The sequence below is a fragment of the Epinephelus moara genome, chromosome 6 (assembly GCF_006386435.1).
Source record: "Epinephelus moara isolate mb chromosome 6, YSFRI_EMoa_1.0, whole genome shotgun sequence".
In the NCBI taxonomy this organism is placed as follows: Eukaryota; Metazoa; Chordata; class Actinopteri; order Perciformes; family Serranidae; genus Epinephelus; species Epinephelus moara.
In genome coordinates, this window is record NC_065511.1 from 35,195,050 (window position 1) to 35,213,841 (window position 18,792).

Below are 18,792 nucleotides of genomic sequence, written 5' to 3' on the forward strand. Positions count from 1 at the left end.
ACATCACATGGGTTAGAGGAATGTATAATGATTCCAGATGTGTTTTTTTTTTAATTAAACCGTCAATTGAAGATCAACTTGTCGTCTATTGTGCATCTTTTACTATTTTGTCTCTGGACCAGAAGTTCTTTCCTATCATATAAGAAACAATAAATTGTGAAGACAGTAAAGCCTCCACAAAATAGCGCTTTAAACCTTGTGTGTGATTAAATCTGACTTCATATGAGCAGAGGAAATCTCTGATCATCGCTAGGCTAATTTATACAGTGTAAAATGCCATAGGCTTGTGCTACTAACATTAGCATCTTATAATTTTTTGTAAAATATGTTTAGCATAAGACAGTTGTTTTGTCAGTGAACCTTGTGAGTTGTAATGGAGCCGGATTTTTTAATGTCACCTTTGTTAAATGTTGCTGTTGTCCCTGGCTTCATATGAGTAGAGAGAAGTCCGCTAGCCGTTAGGCTAATTTATACAATGTAAAATGCCATAGGCTTGTGCTAAAAACATTAGCATGTTGTATTTGTGGGGAAAATGTGTCCAGATAAAGACAAGTGCTTTGTCTGTGAATGCTGAGTTATAGTGAAGCTGATTTATGTACTTGTGTTTGAAATTGTCTCTATTAAGCCATGTTTAATGTGTGTTTAATGTGTGTTTGAATCAACCAAACTTTACAGCACTTCATAGAAACATCCACTGCCATCTAGTGTTTTGGAGGTGTAACTGCAGAGTTACACAGACACACCACCGCACAAGTATAAATGCTCACAACGGCGTAGGCAATGTGCATAGGCTATGGTGAAGGGTCCGCCGCACAAGTATAATCACCTTTAACTCGCGTCATATGCACGTGAAGTCGCTGAATCGATGAATGAACTTCAGCCGGTGCATCCTCAGTGTCAAGCGTCCCCAGAGGATCTCAATGCTGATTGGCTATCGGGGCACAAATTGGTTGTTTCAGTTGAGATTTTTCAACTCTTGTGAATAAGAGAATGACGCTAAATCGCGCTACTTAATTTGCAAATTTTGCGTCATTCACATCACGTCCATCGCGAGTGTTAGGCAAGAAAAGATTGTGGAAAAAACATTACAGTTTGGCTTAAAATAAGTAAGATGTTATTAACGTAATGTCACCTGACATACGTCACACACAAACTGTACTTGTACTGCTAACATCGGGTGAAACTAAGAAGACGGTGCTTGGTCTGGAGGGAATGTCTGTCAAATATCCAACTTTAAACTAACTTCACTGCAGTGTGCTGGCTGCAGCTGGTTGACCAGTGTCCTGTCGGTGGTTTTCTCAGTTATAATTTTTTTTTTCATTAAGTCAAAAAATTGGATGTGTGGTGTGTGTAGACTGTGTGTAAAAAGTGTCAATATTGCATGACTACTCAGGGTCAATGTGTGAGTTGGCAGATGCAGCAGACAATCAGGCGTACAGCTCAAATTTTATGTGGTATTTTCAGTGCTGTGGTTGGTGAAAGGTGATATCTTTTGCTAGTTTTTAATTTCTGTGGTGTTCCTGCACTTCTCAGTGATCACTTGTCAGCCAAACACTGTGATGTCTTCCTTCTTGAATTTTTAGTTAATGTAGTTCGAGCTCTTTTGTCTGTTCATTCATTGTGGTTAACACGAATCTTTTCAACTATATCCTGCTTCTTATCCGTGTCCCTAACAAACTCCATCCTGCTGTCTGTGTAAGATTGATCGATTCCCATGAGATAGAGTTTTCCCCAGGCAACAGTGTTTGGAACAATAACGTCATGGCGTCAGTGAACTGTGTTTGACCTGAATCAATATTATGTTTCATAAACCGTTGATATCAGGTAGAGAAATACATGTTTAATACTGTCACACTCTTTCTGAATGTCTTCCTTTATAATATTTCCTCGCAGGTAGCAGTCGCTCTCTGCTTCTCTTTCGCCCGTCACTCTCCTCTGTTCACCTTCTCTAATCCTCTTAAACTGTCTCTTCCTCTCTCCCATTGTTCGACCTTCTCTGGCTCTGCTGGTCTATGGTGGATCATCCTTTCATTCTTCTTGTTTACCCACCTTTCCCTTCTCCTTATCATTTCTTCATCCCCACCTTTTCCACCATCCACCCCCCTCCCCTTCCCTTCTCCCCCTCGTGCCCCTCCTTTCCCTCTCTCACACTTCATCAGCAGCTGTTGTTTATATTCATACAGCACCTGCCGCTACCTGCTGATTTAGCTGTTGACGTGCTGCTCAATGGGTGATAAGAATTACAGCCCGAACTCATAGTCAATCTATTCAAATTCAATTTCCAAGTTTGAAATTGGCATATTTCTCCTCGATAGAGCATTCAGATGAAGCCGGTGTGCCAGTACTGCAGGGTCTGCAATAGCACATTGTCAGCTAGATTTCAGTAGGTAGTGGCAGATTTAAATGCCAAATGCCAAGGTGGAATTTCAATGAGATGAATTTGACATAACTGAACTGGGGGGGTGTGTGGGCCCTAATTGGCCTCAGAGAATCCACAGGGACACCTTGATGATTGGTAGCAATTATTCTCCCGTCACACATGTAGTCATCCCCGCATTCAGAGGGAGATAATGTTTATTGGTGTTTAATTACAAAAACAGCTGAATTGTACATTTGTTTGAGGAAAAGAAAACATTAGAATAAAGTTGAAAATTATTTCTTTGATTTTCAGGATCGGTCATGTTCAGTCTGGTGCCACATGTTACATATATCTTTTAAGACTGAATGTCTTTGTGTTAAGCTGCACCCACATGTGAGCGTTTTATATTTGTTTCCAGTGTCAGTTAAAAGCAGGACGGTAATAATCCACATCAGAGACACAATACCTCTCCTTGCTTGTAACTCTTATCACAGCACCTCACTTTGGCTAATCTCCTAAAGTTGCAAAAGGAGTATCTGTAATATTAGAAGAACCAACAAAGAAATATTTTAGCTTCCTCTTTCAGTCGGTGCAGCATATTTAAAGTGTTACAGGAATGAGCACGGAAATGAGTTAGTATTTCTGTCCCTTGTCTTGAAGCCAATTGTTTTTTTCAATAGGTCTTTGATTGGATGCTTGAAATAGGGTGGTTAACTGACTGTGGTGTGGTGTGTCTGTTTTTAACACAAGCTAAAGGCATTTTCATGTTTTTTACTACGACATAAAATCCCGTAAAACTTCAATTAGTAGCCCGGGCTTTCATTTGCTTTAATTGCACGTTGTATCCTGTTTGAGTAATACAGTTTTCTATACAAACAGAAATGTAACTTTGGACAGAGCTGGGCTAGCCTTCTCCCTTTGTTTCCAGTGTTAAATGCTGAGCTCATTAATCGCCTGCTGGTTGTAGCCTCTCATTTAGCTTACAGGCATGAAAGAGATATCAAAATCTCAGCAAGAAAGCAAAAAAGCGTATTTTACAAAATCTTGAACTGTTACTTTGATCAATAGTCACGGTAAACAACGGTGACTCACTTATTAGAAACAGTGTTTTCTTTTTAATGTCGGTCTAAAATTCAATGTTTAAAGAAAATCCAACCCAAATTTTTGCAGAGAATGTTGTCATCATGTAGGACTTATAAATGCCCCTGATGATCCACCACTGTCTCCTCCTCTTTGAAATTGAGTAATAGACATATTAATGTGCATTTTGTCCGAAGGACTCATCTTTCCTTTCTGTCCTGTTTCTATCAGACATCGCAGGAGTTTATCGCCGCCTTGATGTCCCGTCTGGGTGGAAAGAACCCAGAAGAGACTGGTGGTTTTCAAGAGGCCCCTCTAGCCTACGATGCAGTGTGGGCTCTGGCCCTTGCCCTCAATAAGACCGTGGCACCACTGAAGGCCAAGGGCCGACGACTGGAGGATTTCAACTACAACAACCATGACATCACCTCTGAGATCTACAGGGCGCTCAACACAAGCTCTTTTGAAGGTGTTTCGGTAAGTACAGAGAAAAAAGAAAGGAAAGAAGTGCCGATTATAACCTCTTCTTCCTAAATATGGTACACCATCGCTATGTGCAACATATGAATATGCAGTGTTATGTACAGGTATTTTTTAATGCTGTGCTTTTTAAGCTTTAGAATTCCAGTTGTTACTTCTTATGGTGATCAAACTGTGTAGACTCACTTGTCTCAAATCTGTGCAAAGGCCTAAAATATAAAATATATATTCATGTGAAGGGAAGGAACAAATGAAGAAGAGTGTTTGATTTCACAAAGTCAGAGATGTCTGATAGAAGTGCATAGTGTTAAAGTTACAAATGGTATCTTTATTCTTTACAGGAGATAATAACAGTAGATTTGATATGCCACCATCTTTCTGCATATTTTCTTTTATTCTGGGCTTGTGCTTGTTTGAAACCACCACCACCCCTGCTACTGCTGTGTTTTAAGATTTAGCCAGTGGCAAAATCACTAACTAGTTACATTCTTTAGTGAAAGACTTTATTAGAGTTACTAAAGAAGCAAACTGACCTGCAGAAAGAGAGTAAAAATACTCCTTGTGGACAGATATCAGCTCCTGAGTGTCCACTATTTCCGGAAGGAAAATAAGAATAATTGAATTTAGTATAATAAAGTAAGTGTTCGCATTCGCTCCCTGGACAGCTTGTTAGGCAAACCTGTAAAATCTACTGCAATCCACAGCAGCAGCTCTGCCACATATTCTACCTTTATGCAGCCTTTTATGGCCAGTTTTTCTTAAAACTTCTTGTTAATTCAACTTTATGTTTATTACTGAGGTTGTAGTTTGCAGTGGTGTTGCACTGGACTGAATTGTACTCAGATGTGTTTCTGGTATTTTCCCCCACTCGTGTTTGTAAATGGGGCCTACAAAACAGTAGAAAGACCTCAATATAATTCAGTCCAGTTTAACACTAATGCACACTACAACCTCAGCAATAAGCATATAGTTAAAGGGTGACTTCTGTGTTTTTCAAGTGAGGTAGAATGCATGGCTGAGTTGTTATATCGGGTAGGAGGCCCCCAGGGCAGACCCAGAACACGCTGGAGGGACTGCATATCTCATCTGGTTTGGGAACGCCTTGGGGTCCCCCAGGAGGAGCTGGAAGGCATTGCTGGGGAGAGGGACGTCTGGGGTGCTTTGCTTGGCCTGCTGCTCCCACGACCCGGCCTCAGATAAGCGGATGAAAATGGATGAAAATGGATGGATGGATGGATGGATGGATGGATGTATAAGATTTTACAGGTGTAGCCTACTTAATAAAATGGCAACTGAGTTTAAATTGAAAAAGTAACATGATTGAAAATAGAATTTGGGTCAATTATACATTTTCAAACCCGGGGTGGGGGGTTCAAACTCTCTGGTGGGGGAGACCCTCTGTGCGGAGTTTGCATGTTCTCCTTGTGTCTGCGTGGGTTTTCCCGGGTACTTCAGCTTCCTCCCACAGACTCTTAATTAGCTGTAGGTGTGAATGATAGCATAGATGGTTGTCTGTCTCTATGTGTCAGCCCTGTGATAGTTTTGCGACCTGCCCAGGGTGAACCCCGCTCTCACCCAATGTCATGTAATAACTTTACCATTTATTGGCAGTTAGATTTGTTTTAAATCTGCCTGAATGTCTTAGTAAATCTTTGGTTGTACCAGGCTAACTGTTTTCCCAGTATCCAGTCTTTATTGGTTCTATCTGGCTGCTGGCTATAGCATCATATTTTGAATACAAACCATACACTGTATAAAAATAATGAACATAGCCATTGTGACGTCATCCATTGTTTTGGAAGCCTCAAGTTTGGCATTTTGGTTGTCGCCATCTTGGATTTTTGGAGCCAGAAGTGAGCATATTTGGAAGAGAGGGTGGAGCTGTAGGGGAACAAGAGGTGGATGTGACTCACACGCCCCTTTTTACACAGAGATCGCACTATAGGGCCGCTTCAAAGTCCTATCTTTACACCACCTTTGCTTTTCATACAGAAGAAAACAACTGTAGCATCATGCCGCTCCAGTGTGTGATTTTAGGCAGCATTCCGGTAGCAGGGAAGCAAAAGAGGCATGATGGGCATGACATGCACAACACAACAGCGTCCGCCACTTTATAAACAATAACAATGGCATAACATGGCAGTAACAAGTATTTACAGTCATTTTTATATGGCAGCTGATCTCGTCCTCTGCTCGGAGGGTAAGGAGCTCCCTCAGCTCATTGTTTTCCCAGTTTGTGGACATTTTCAGGCTGCTAGTCATCTTCTTTGAGTTAGCTGCTAACTGCTATCAGCTGCTTTTTAAATCTCCCACCAGCTGGTTGCACACATAATATGTCGTCAAAACTCCACGCCCTCGTCCATAGTTCCATCCCGCTGGATGTCCCTTTCACCCAGAGGTCATTTTGGCGCTGTTACCTCTGCTGCAGTCGGCTTAAAGGCGAGACAACTCTGTCCCCCTGTTCCAGGATTGTACTTTTTATACAGAATGGCAAGGCGGCATAATGGTGTAAAATTCCTGCCTTGAAGAGGCAGTGTAAAATGGACTATAGACTGTGGTGACCTCACAGACAGCTTAGCGTTCAAAGCGGCCTCGCCTTTAATCATGTATAACTTAAAGCCTTAATAAAAACAATAAATAAAAATTTGCTCTTCATACATTTGTCTAAAGGGGGAAATTAACTATAGAGACCACAAACATTTTTGTTCCCGGCTGTAAACATGTTTCTGCTGTAAAGTTGGACATTTTAACATGGGGGTCTGTGGGGATTGACTTGCTCTTGAAGTCAGCCTCAAGTGGCCATTAGAGGAACTGCAGTTTTTGGCACTTCCACTTTGGCTTCATTTTTCAGCCCCGGAGGTGGCGGCTTGGTACAAACATGAGAGAGGTGTCAATCCTTGCAACTAACTCTTGGCAAGAAAGCAAATGTGTGTATTTATAAAAATGTCAAACTCTTCCTTTAATCATTTGCATTAAAAAACACCTCCTCCTGTCTGTGTCTCAGGGCCAAGTGGTGTTTGACGCTCAGGGTTCCAGGATGGCAATGACGCTTATCGAGCAACTGCAAGGTAAAACACTCCCACACTGTCCTCCCACAGATGTTGTGTTGCAGTAGTAAATGCCACTTATTCATTAAAAAAAAAGTCACAGCTGACTGTATTCCTCATGTATCGATCGTTGCTCTCAGTTCATTTCAAGGCAAAGCCTCTCTGTTTGGGGGGCTTCACTGTGATTGGTCTCAATATCTTATAATTGCACATGCGAATGGGCTTGATGCAGGAATGTGTTGACTCAAGGCTTCGCTCTAATTGGGCACAAGCCTTCGTTTTAAGCTGTTTCTGGAAATGGCATCCTATTTGTCACCAGTGACTTAATGAGTTTCCCCGCACAGGATAAGGTTGAGGATTATTTTCTACCTCTGTTCCCTTTGGCGTCCTAAAGGATGGGAATTTATAATCCTGCTCCTTTCGGTCTCATATTTCCTGTTGTGGTGTCGAGGTAATTTGACATCCACAATGAGACGACCTGACTTGCATCCCTGAATCACTGTGGGGCCTCATCAGTATTCCTGGTCAAGACTGCCACATAAGCTCCTTTTTTTGTCCTCCTTCTCCCCTTGGTACTTCTTTATTTGTCCTTCTTTATGCACCTTTTCATCCCTCATTTCTTTTATCTGTTCATTGTGTGTCTTTTCTGTACCCACGCATACCATTAGCATGAAGCCACAGGAACCAACGAAAAATAGCTAAATGGCGGTTTTATGAATTGAAATCAGTTCTGTCAAGTTGTGCTGTATTGTCTGAAATCATGATCCGCCACACAACACCAGGGGAGGAAATGAATTACACATGCAATACTAATTAAGCTATTCTTTCTCTTTGACTTTTGTGCTTTTATTTCACTCTCTCACTCCTTGTCCCGCTGTTTCTTTTTCCTTCCCAATCATCCAGGAGGCAGTTACAAGAAGATCGGTTACTATGACAGCTCTCAAAAGAACCTCTCCTGGTTTGGAAATGATGTTTGGATAGGTAAGATGGAGTTCATGGCACTGTCTTCACCCAGCTTCCTGTGTCTGTGTTTGCATCCCGTCTGTCATGCTGTGAGTCAACAGGGTCACATTTTTTATGTGCTCTGACATTAGACCTCCTCAGTGTGGCTTTATTTAGACTATCTGGCTGTGTAAATGACATATAATCATGCTGGATTTTCTGCAACCACTAGTTTGGGTGAAGCTAGTTATTTGGCTGCTGACGCTCGCCCAAAATGAGCCGCCTGCACACTCACTGTCCAGCATGTGTTAGAATGTTGGCGCAGCAGATGCACAGTAATCAAACTGGGCAGCAGCTACGGTTTGACTGGCTAACCCAGGAGTTTTCAAAGTCTAACACTGTGGGTTCTCCCTCAGACAAAATCGAGGATAACTACACCTCCCTAGCAATACAGTGCGCTACCTCTGGGCTACAACTTTTATTTTTAGCCTAGATATGTTTACATTTTGGCAAACTGGCACTATAAAAAGTATGCTGAATTAGCAATTAGCAGTTCCTGTTGGCAGTTTACAAATAGATGTACAGACAACTGTCAGTGTGTTACTTTTATATTGAAGGGAACGTAAAAATGTGATGATTTTCAGGCAAGTTCTGGAATATAAGGTGCGTCTGTTTTCTAATTTCTAAACAGATTTATGGGCAATTATTGGGAATGGACATTGTAGATAATGATATCCTCAGAGAGTGCAAGAGAATGTGGCGTTCCTTACCTGCAGAACTCAGACTGGATCCTGACTGGGATCAATTCAACTTAATTGATGAAGATGATTCATGAGGTCGTGAGTGATCTGGTGCTTCTTGTTTCTATGGTTCTTTCTAAGTTTCATCATGATACGATATTATATTGATTCTGTGAACAACGGTAGCATATTTCCTGATAGCAAGAAGTCTGCCACAAAATTATTTCAGTTAGATTCAGTTCAGGAGCCTGCAATCCATATGTGACGATAAGAGCCACAATTATTAGTCAATTAATTGATTAATCGATCGACAGAAAATTAATTGGCAACTATTTTGATAATCGAATAATCAATTTAAGTCATTTTTTCAAGCAAAAAAGCCAAACATTTGCTGGTGTCAGGGTTCTTCGATGTGAGTATTTGATGCTTTTCTTTGGCATACATGATGATTAAATAGCTTTGGATTTTTTGTTTCATTATTTTCTGACTTTTTATTGACTTTAAGGCAGCCAACATGACAATATCAGTTAAAATCCTTATTGTCTTTGCCTTGGCTCCTCACCATTGTCTGCCTGGTGCTCGGCCACTAGCACGGTTTGAAGAAGAGGCCTGCTTGGACAGAATTACTGACACAGACGTGCCATGTGAATTTCACGATTAAGGTGTATCTTAAAGACGATGATATGTAGATTTTTCGGCATTAATTGATATATCAATCCAGATCAATGTATAGTTACACCCCTAGTACTTTATTATGCCATAGCATGTGTCTGTGTTTTTCTCGTTGAGTTTTGTGTTCTTAATGTACACATATATCGTTGAGTTTTGGTTTTGTTCTGTCTCTTGTGTTGTTGAGTTTTATGTATTCTAAAGGCCCATCTAGGGACAGGCATTGCAAATTGGCTAAGGCTGTACATGCTGTGTTGTGTGGTATTGGTTTATGCGACACCCTCGGTCCGACACAAATAAACATTAACTAAAAAAAATAAAAAAGTGCGAGTTTTGAGGCAAATTGCAGCAATCAGGCGCTGAGGGTTTTAAAGTACCTTAATTGCCTCACAGTCACTGCTGCAGCTCCAACTGCTGACCGAGTTGGTAAGTGGGACAAACCAACGGGCCAAATACAATAACTGCCCTGTTGTTTTGGGAACACCGGCGTGCACCTGTCTCTTTCCCCTTTGCCTCACGTCGCTCCCTCTCCAGACTTTGTTCTTACGTCATTCTTCTAAAGGAAGAAGCTCGATCTCACGTCACACAATCCAGAACCTTCTCTCTAACTCCTGCTGCCCGTATTCTAGTTTGCTGTGAAAACCTATTACTGGTGATTTTCCTCAGACACCAACACCAATGCTGTGGTTGTTTACTGGCCTGTCCCTCCCTGGAGAGGTGACATACTTGTGCCTGGACAGAGTGTGCCACTAATCAATCCTGCACGCCTCGGTGGTCCGTGGAGAGCCGCCTTTTTTTAGGCTTTTAAGGAAACGATCAGTTGCCAAGGCTTAACTGAACCCAGAAGAGGTAGTGATTCCAGGTCAGCATCAGTGGCGAGGGACGGGTGACCTGTATGCATGTAGGCAACATGTCCTTCACCAGGCCAGCTGCCAGCTCTTTAGTTTGGCTTGTTGCAACGTGACTGGCTCTGTGTTAGCCCAGTTAAAACCCGCTGGGTTGAAACTGACTCGCTCTCCAGCTCAGAGGTGAGTTTTGTTGACTCTCTTTGTGCCTCGCTTCCTCTATCGGAGCTTGACTTCATTTTTCACTGTTTACCAAATAAAGACACATCCATCTGACATCTACTTGTTGCGAGGAAATGAGTAATTTCCTGCTCACTGGAGCTGACTCAGTTTGGGAAAGTTTTTTTTTTTTTGTGTCGTGGGGGGGGGGGCGCGCTTCATTTGCTCCACTGTGACAGGGTGGAGCACAAACGGGGGTTCTCAACTTAACCCCTCCGCTTGTTTTCCTGTGTGTTTACCAGGCGCCTCCCTGCCTCACTTTCTCGCTCTCTTCACGGTCGCCCTAACAACCACTTCAGCTCAGCTCTTCTTCTAATCGCTGTGGCAACTGTTATAGAGCTGCGTCTCCATGGCAACACCCTGTCCTGATTCCTTGATCAAGGACGGAGGAGGGTTTAAATGGTGCAAACGCACTGACTGAATGGACAGTCGACACATGCACACACACACATATACACACAGCAATAATTACTACTGATCCATGCTGTACATTCATTCATTCATTCATTCATTCACAGTTGTTAGTATCTTCTTTTAGACAGAGTGAAATAGGAATTGCCATACATTTTATCTGCTCAGGACCTTTCATACATAGCCCGAAGTGCTTTATGTTTAATAAAAAACATTTAAACAAATGAATTAAAAGATAGCAAACTAAATATTAAAATACAATAAAACATGAAAGATTGATAACAATTGAATTCACTAATTAAAATAAGATTAAATGAAATGAAAATTAAATTTTAAGTCATATTCAATAAAAACAAAGATACAGACTTAAAGCAAAATTAAAAACGTGAGATGTTTTTTGAAAGAGTTCTCCGCTGATTCAGTATTGCGCTGTGATAACATTGTTAGACCCGTAATGAAAAGATTGAAAAACGTTTTAAATCAAAGCAGCAGAACCAGAGATATCGGCTTTTTTATTCCACACATTCTTCTTCCTTGTTTAAACCTCATGCCTACATCACCCACAATGCAACTTTACCAGTAGGGCTTTTCCATTTGCAATTTAGGCCGTGTTTCCATTGTCAGTTTAAACATGTGGAGCTACGCCCGAGATGGACCATCTCTGGAGTTGGGCCAAAAGCACGCCTGACTGCCTCCAACCGGGTAGCGGTGATGTCTCGCCAACTGCAGCCAACTCTTAACGACCCCATCTCCCCCTGCAAGACTCAACTCAGTTTTATGCAGGAGACCAGAGAGAAACACATTTTTTAAGTCTCTGTGTCAAGCTCTCAGTACATTTGGTACTTTTGTACCCTTTTTCGACAGTCATGAGCTGGCTTGGCTTGGTTTAGTTTGGTTTGGGCTGTCAGCCCAGCACAGCAGGGATTTGCATTTCCATTATAACAGGGCTACCTTCTTGAAGGTGTCGTTTCTCCCTGCCGTATTATGAGACTTGCCTTTATTGTTTAAGTTTAAGTTTAAGTTTATTTCCTCCACATGCACAAACAGGACCTATACATGCACAAATTGGAGAGATGTCAGAGTGAGGGGGCTGCCCTTGGTGAGGCGCCCTGAGCGGTTGGGGGGTTCGGTACCTTGCTCAAGGGCACCTCGGCAGTGCCCAGGAGGTGAACTGGCACCTCTCCAGCCACCAGTCCACGCTCCATATTTTGGTCCAGACGGGGACTCGAACAGGCGACCCTCCGGTTCCCAACCCAAGTCCCTATGGACTGAGCTACTGCCGCCCCATTGAAGAGAAGCTGTTAGCAAAGTTCCGCTAATTCAGTGATAACACATTTAATTTCCTGTAGATTCTTCACAATAAAAGTCCCCAGTTATTTTGTCATGTATTAACTTTTTTTGCGAAGCACCAAAATAAGGAAATGTTGAGTTTACGGCAGCAACTTCACACAACTTTTAATACAGCTGATAGCTAACATGAAACAGTAAAATAAAGCAGATATCTAAAGTAAAAACAGGACGCAGGAGAGAAACTAAACTCCAAACCACAGAGATTCAGTTAGAAGCTACAAGAGTACTAAGAGCTGAACGCAGAGACTTTTAAAAACGCCTTCCTCTCTGGTCTCCTGCAGACAGAGGTGAATAGAGTCTCCCAACACACACACTTGTATGGGGGAGAGAAGGAGGGTCGTTGAGGGTTGGCTGCAGTCATCAAGATGTCACCGCGACCTGCTTGAGGGTGGGCAGCCTGGCCTTTGGACCTACTGTTGAGAAAGTCCATCTCCGGCGCGGTTTGGCGTGGCATGGCTTTACTTAGCGCAGCCAAGAGTGACAATGGAAAAAGGGTATTAAATTTATATTAACCCGCTGTTTTTAAACGTCATTAACGAAGACTTTATATATAATGGTAGTAGCTTCCATGACATAAGCTATTATGGGACCCAGAGTATTTAGAAATCCACACAGTACATCATAAATACAGGCGCTCCTCTTTCTATTAATCTCATTGTATGTAGTGTACATCACAAGCCACCAGAGGTCAGTTTCCTGTCTCTACTGGTGGAACAGGCAATTGATCCAAGAGACAACGTCACTCCGAGTGGTAGAGGGATAGGTTACAGGACTGTAGACAGTCTGAACAGTGGTCTAACTAAGTGGATGAGTAACAAAAGTAAGCAAGACAGTATGGGTGAGTTTTATTTTGTTTCTGTGTGTGAGTTTGAAGTGTGTTTTACGATGTGTTAATGAGGCACTTAATCCTGGTGTAGTTCTGTGACTGAGAGAAACAGAAAGAAAAAGTGTACAGTTGTAGTTCTTGTTTTATAAGGAAAATAAGTGTGAGAATATTATATTAATGTACATTTTGTGAGTTAGTTAGAGAGCTTACCGAAATAACAGCAAACTCACGGGTCTGTGTGTGTGTGTGTGTGTGTGTGTGTGGTGGGGGTGGTGGGGTACACTCATACAGTCATATAACGTATATTCCAGCGAAATTTCAGGAAAGTCTGAAAAATTATTTACTGCCCAAGCCTACCGTGACATCACTCATCGAGTTTGGCATCTCGGCTGACGCCAAGTGAGCATAGTTGGACAAAAGGGGGGCCCTGTGGAGGAGCGAGGGGTGAATCTGACTCATAAACTGTAGCGATGCCTTACAGACGACTTGTCACTTCAGCAGCCCTGCCCTTAAAAATGCGTAACTTTAAGCCTCAATAAAATGTAAACTGCTGCGTTATAAAAATTTCAGCCACTGTACAGTTGTCGTCAATGTAGAGACCAAAACTATTTTTTGTCCCAGGCTGTAAACATGTTTATTTTTACTGTAAAGTTGGGCATTTTAATATGGTAGTCGATGGGATTTACTCTGTTTTGGAGCCAGCCTCAAGTGGCCATTCGATGCACTGCAGTTTTTTTGTACTTCCAAATGTTCACAGCGCACCTTCAAGCAGGCAGCCCTTTTGTGATGTAGATGCAAATCCCTGTTGCACTGGGATGATGTGTCTAGTAGTCAAACCAAATCAAGCCAAACTAGCACATGTATGATGTCATACGATACGATACAACTTAATTACAGTTTACACTGATATTTATTTTGCGTCCTCAGACAGCTCCACTCAAAAAATTCTTCCACAAGTTAGACATATAATTTACACAAGCAACACATACCCATAAAAACACACCCAACAGTCATGACCGTGGAACACATCACATTATATCCCCAGATTCAGATCTTAAGTAGCAGCACACTGATTTTGGTTTAGAGACAGATGTATAAAGAAATAATGTGTATGGTAAAACAGTACAGGTGTGTTATGGTGTGTTCCATTTGCACTTGGCAGTTAGAATTTCTGAGTTCCCAGTTGTAAATTCCCACTAGAGCACCCGCTGAAGTCGGATATCCGCTCCGAGAGTTGAGGGAACCTCACCAACATCCCCCTCAAAATCCAAAATGGCTGCTCCGCACATTAACAATAGTGAAAGCTGTAGTAATATACTGCTTAATAGCACTTCTATCTAATTTGTGCCTCATTAAATTAGTCATACCCACTGTCCAGTCCAGCTTCATCTGTTGACATGTTGATACCGTGTTTGTATTTAGAAAATGCAGCATATGCGCTGTAATCAGATGGTATTGCTAACAATGGCTAACCTAGCGAAAACTGGTATTGCATCTTGGTTTTCCAACTTGTTGTGCTGGGACATGGTTAACTCAGGTGTGACGTCCTTCCCAGCTCTGACCTGCAACTTCCAAGGTATACAGAACGCAGTATTATGACAGTAGTAGCTAATATAGTCTCGAGCCTCGACTCTGCAGCAGAGATGAGGAGCTACAGAGGTCCGCTAAGCTCACTTCTTTCCTCCGGATTTTCTTCTTTTTCCGACTTGTAGTCTGGCCACCTGGCGAGACAGCCGACTAAGTTTGGAGGTGCTTAACCATTCTGAGCCTTGTAAACATTAATTACATTTTTAAAATCGAGTAAGCCAGTGCAAAGATGCTGAAATGGATGTAAAAGCCAAAGTCATGATGTCATATCCAGGCTATCCTCTGTCACACTAGCTTCTCTAACTACAATGCAATCTTTCATTCAGCATTTCAGAAACATGAAGCATGTTCCTGGTGTTTACACTCCATATTAGGACAAGTCAACTGTAAGAAATTCAAACCTTTTTGAATTGAATAACGCCAAACAATGATTAATTTGTCAGCATTCAGAAAACTACAGCTCCCATGAAAATTTACAAGTGTGGCAGTCCGGGTGCGTGTGTCATCCTAACTTGGTGTGATCCATATTCATAAAACTAAACAACACTCTCCTCTGAAGTTATTTTTCTAAATGTTTAGCCGTGATCACTGCTGCCTCAGTAACACAAAGGTCCACTGTGGGGCTTATGGGAAGCGGTGTCCATTAAAGGCAGCAGAAAAACATTGTAAGTGTTGAATAAATGATATTAGATCATTTTTTAATACACATGAAGCGAGCCACAGGGCAGACTGTTGAGAAAGGCTCTGTTCCAAGGCTGTACTTTTACTTATTAACGCCGTTACAAATGTCAGCAGCATTTTAATGCTTTTCTTTTTACTTCTGAACTGAACTTTTAAGTTCTAGTTTCACTTCGGCTACTTGGTTTTTGTTAAAACTCTGTCAGCATATGTCACACTTGGTTCTACCTACCTTAGGATCTTTAAAACACACATATGTGACGAGTCCGGGCCACTGCACATTTGTGCCACTGTTCAACACATCAACAGTTGTTGTGTACTCTCATGTGCTCTCATGTAGTTCATGTAGTAGATATGCTGTAAATTGCACAGATGGACAAACACTTCTAATTCCCAAAACATCCACATAAACCACAAAACACATTTTCTTTAACGTCACGTGAACAATGTGGGAAGCTGAAACAGAAGCGTATTCAGGGTATCTTAAAACTTCAACTTCAAAAAATCAGTTTTCTCTGAAACCAGACCTTAGAAGGTACTCAAAGTCTTTAATTTAATTCACCTAAGTCGTGCATATGTTGTTTTGCCTGCTGTAGACGTTGATGTGTGTTTGATAAAAATGTTTTTGGATCCAATTGTGGGCTCCCGGGAGATGTTATCCACCTAATTCCTAGCTTCCACAATACCTTGCGTGACTTAGGGTTCAACGCCCGGCTTGGTTTGCTTACAGTACTCTATTCTTCTTTCCAAGAGCAATTGGGAAATAAAACGCAGAACACACTGCCTGTTATAGCTCAAACAGGATTATGTAATCATACCTCTGCCATCTTAAAGCATTGTTGTTTTTTTTCCTTTTCAAGCGAGCACGCTAGCAATTTGCTCACCTTGCTCCGTTAAAATATTGTTAACTTTAACATGGCCCGAGCTAGCTTAAGGTAAACATTTGCTCCTTCTAAAGTTTCCCAGCTAATCCTCCGCTCGTCTGCATTAATGACGCAGTTTACACGTTTTTTCTGATTTATTAAAAACTGTTCTGAGCGAAACATGAAGCTGAATTTAGCAGCAGACTTCAGTAATAGTAACATAAAGCAGTAGTTAAAGAAATAACTTTCGGCATTCATTTTTTAATATGGTATAAAGGAAGTACGGTAATCATGTCCAAAATATGGAAAGTGGAACGGCTGTTGCTCGTGCCAGAATTTTTCCCACTGGTGGCGCACTTGTTCAGCAGTGTGAACACAGTCTCCCCCTTTCATTCATTCAACCACCATCTTGAAAAGGTCAGCATGGTGGTATTTGTGCACACAAAAAAACCTGTTGATATCCATGTCTCTCGTAATGTTTAAAAGACAGTGAATTCTCCTGCTGACCGGAAATGTGGGGTTTTCTTTTGGGCATGCATCTCTACCCCACAACCCTGCAAACTGTTGATTAGTTGGTTTGTGTACAACACATCCATGACAACGCACGGAGCGCACTGCAAACAGGCAAGAGGCTGTGCGTTGCAATCTGTGGTAGAAACCCCAGATGAGACGCATGCTCTGAGGAGGTTGTATACATGCCCAACTATTGCTAATAAGATAGTGTGCATTTAAATGTACCCACTGTTGGGAATTAAAAAGATATAAAAATAAATATTTCCAGGCTGTGACGTCCCCACTGGTTTTCCATCACACTTTCATACTTTGGCTAGTATTATCATGGAACAGTTAATACATTGTTTTCCATGTGGCTTTAAGAAGATCTTATAATGTTAAATATAACAGCAGAAACCATCTTCTATCGTCACCCCTCAGTCAGATGACACCACACACACCTCGGCTGTGTGGCGGCGGTGACAAGCATCTAAACAGAGAGCGTGATGGGCGTGTTGACACCCTGCGACCCTCGAGGGGGCGACACTCTGACACTTTGCTCTGACATCTGACACATCAGCTTCACGCTGCGCTGACACTCCTGCTCTGCTTTCCTTCTGACACATACACACACACTCTGTCACCCTCCATTTCTCTCTTTCACACAAACACACACACTAATCACACCCGGTATGCACACAGAAATGCTCCGCTGCACTCATATGCACCATCCTGGGCATTCATGCTTACTGTATCTGTGTTTAACATGCATACTGTACATTAACAGTCCATACTCTGGGAGGGGTTCACTCACACGGACACACACACATGGACACACAAATCTGCAAGCAGTCCCAGATTGAGACAGACAGATAGTCAGAGTCTGTTGAGGGTAAGTCGAGGCTCCCTGTCCATCTGCCCCTCTTTGAACCGTCCTCACTACGAAGTCCTTAAACATACACAGGCATAAATAATTAGATAGTTTGTATAAACACACACTTTTTTCTCCCCTAATTAACACCAAGGTTGTCTATTTGCTATACATTACAGTATAGTAATGAAATTGACATTTAAGTATGAATCATTGGAACAGTTGGAGTGCACTGCATGTTTTACTTCTCTGGGCTTCAGCATCATCAATATTCATTGGAGGTGATGGTAGGGCTGTGGCGGTGAAGGGATTTTCCCGGCTGTGATTAAAGGTCACTCAACAGTGCGCTACGAGGAATTAATGCCATATTTTGTTGTTTTTGCAAATTACTGAATTTATCCTGGTTTTAGTACTTTGTAAATAAGCTTTATTGTCAGCTTTTAGTTGGTTTATTGTTGCTTTTTAAATGACAAAGACGAGACAGTTTTAAAACAAATTAAATACGCATTCATTGTTAAAAGCAGAATACAGCAGGGCAATGAGGCACAGTAGGGGTTGCGGCCTTTTTACAGCTTTGATTGAAGCGGCACGCTGGTGCAGTGGTTAGTGTTGTCGCCTCACAACAAGAGGGTTCCTGGTTTGAATCCAGGAGGGAGGAGCCCCTCTGTGTGGAGCTGCATGTTCTTCCCATGTCAGCGTGGGTTTCCTCCAGGTACTCCAGCTTCCTCCCACAGTCCAAAGACATGCAGGTTAATTGGTGACTCTAAATTGTCTGTAGGTGTGAATGTGAGTGTGAATGGTTGTCTGTCTCTATGTATCAGCTCTGTGATAGTCTGGTGACCTGTCCAGGGTGTACCCTCAGCTCTGTGATAGTCTGGTGACCTGTCCAGGGTGTACCCTGCCTCTCGCCCAATGTCAGCTGGGACAGGTCCACCACTTCACGTCATATCATGTCTCGTTTTCATCATAGTTTTTATTATCAAGATCTGTTTGTAGCTCGTCATCCTCTCGTCATTGTTGACGAAAATTTTTGAGACCCTCCACAGCTGCTCTTTTAATTGTTCCTAATGTCACTGCAAAAAGCTTTGAGGATGCTTCTTTTAGCCACTACGGCCCAAAAATATGAAAGACCCTTCTTTTATATATTAGACTTGCTGGCTCAGTGGACACTTTTAAACAACTTCTCAAAACATATCTTTTTGATATAGCCTATAACTAGCAGCAGTCTGTTTTAATTTTTTTTTTCTAATTTCTCATTGAACAAGTGCCATATGATTGTATGGTTTTATCTCTTGCTGTGTTTGTATCTGCTGCTGAATTGTAAAGCACTTTG

The 18,792-nt window shown here is 41.9% G+C and overlaps 1 protein-coding gene across 3 annotated transcripts in view; it reads left to right on the top strand.

Moving 5' to 3' along the window:
- The window catches only part of gabbr1a (gamma-aminobutyric acid (GABA) B receptor, 1a), a 121,772-nt gene that overhangs the window by 70,955 nt on the left and 32,025 nt on the right, over window positions 1–18,792 (top strand). For all 3 annotated transcript variants that reach the window (XM_050047968.1, XM_050047967.1, XM_050047965.1), the window contains exons 13-15: window positions 3,671–3,916; window positions 6,924–6,987; window positions 7,870–7,947. In XM_050047968.1, coding sequence (XP_049903925.1) covers window positions 3,671–3,916; window positions 6,924–6,987; window positions 7,870–7,947 — 388 coding nt within the window. The remainder of the gene's footprint in view (window positions 1–3,670; window positions 3,917–6,923; window positions 6,988–7,869; window positions 7,948–18,792) is intronic.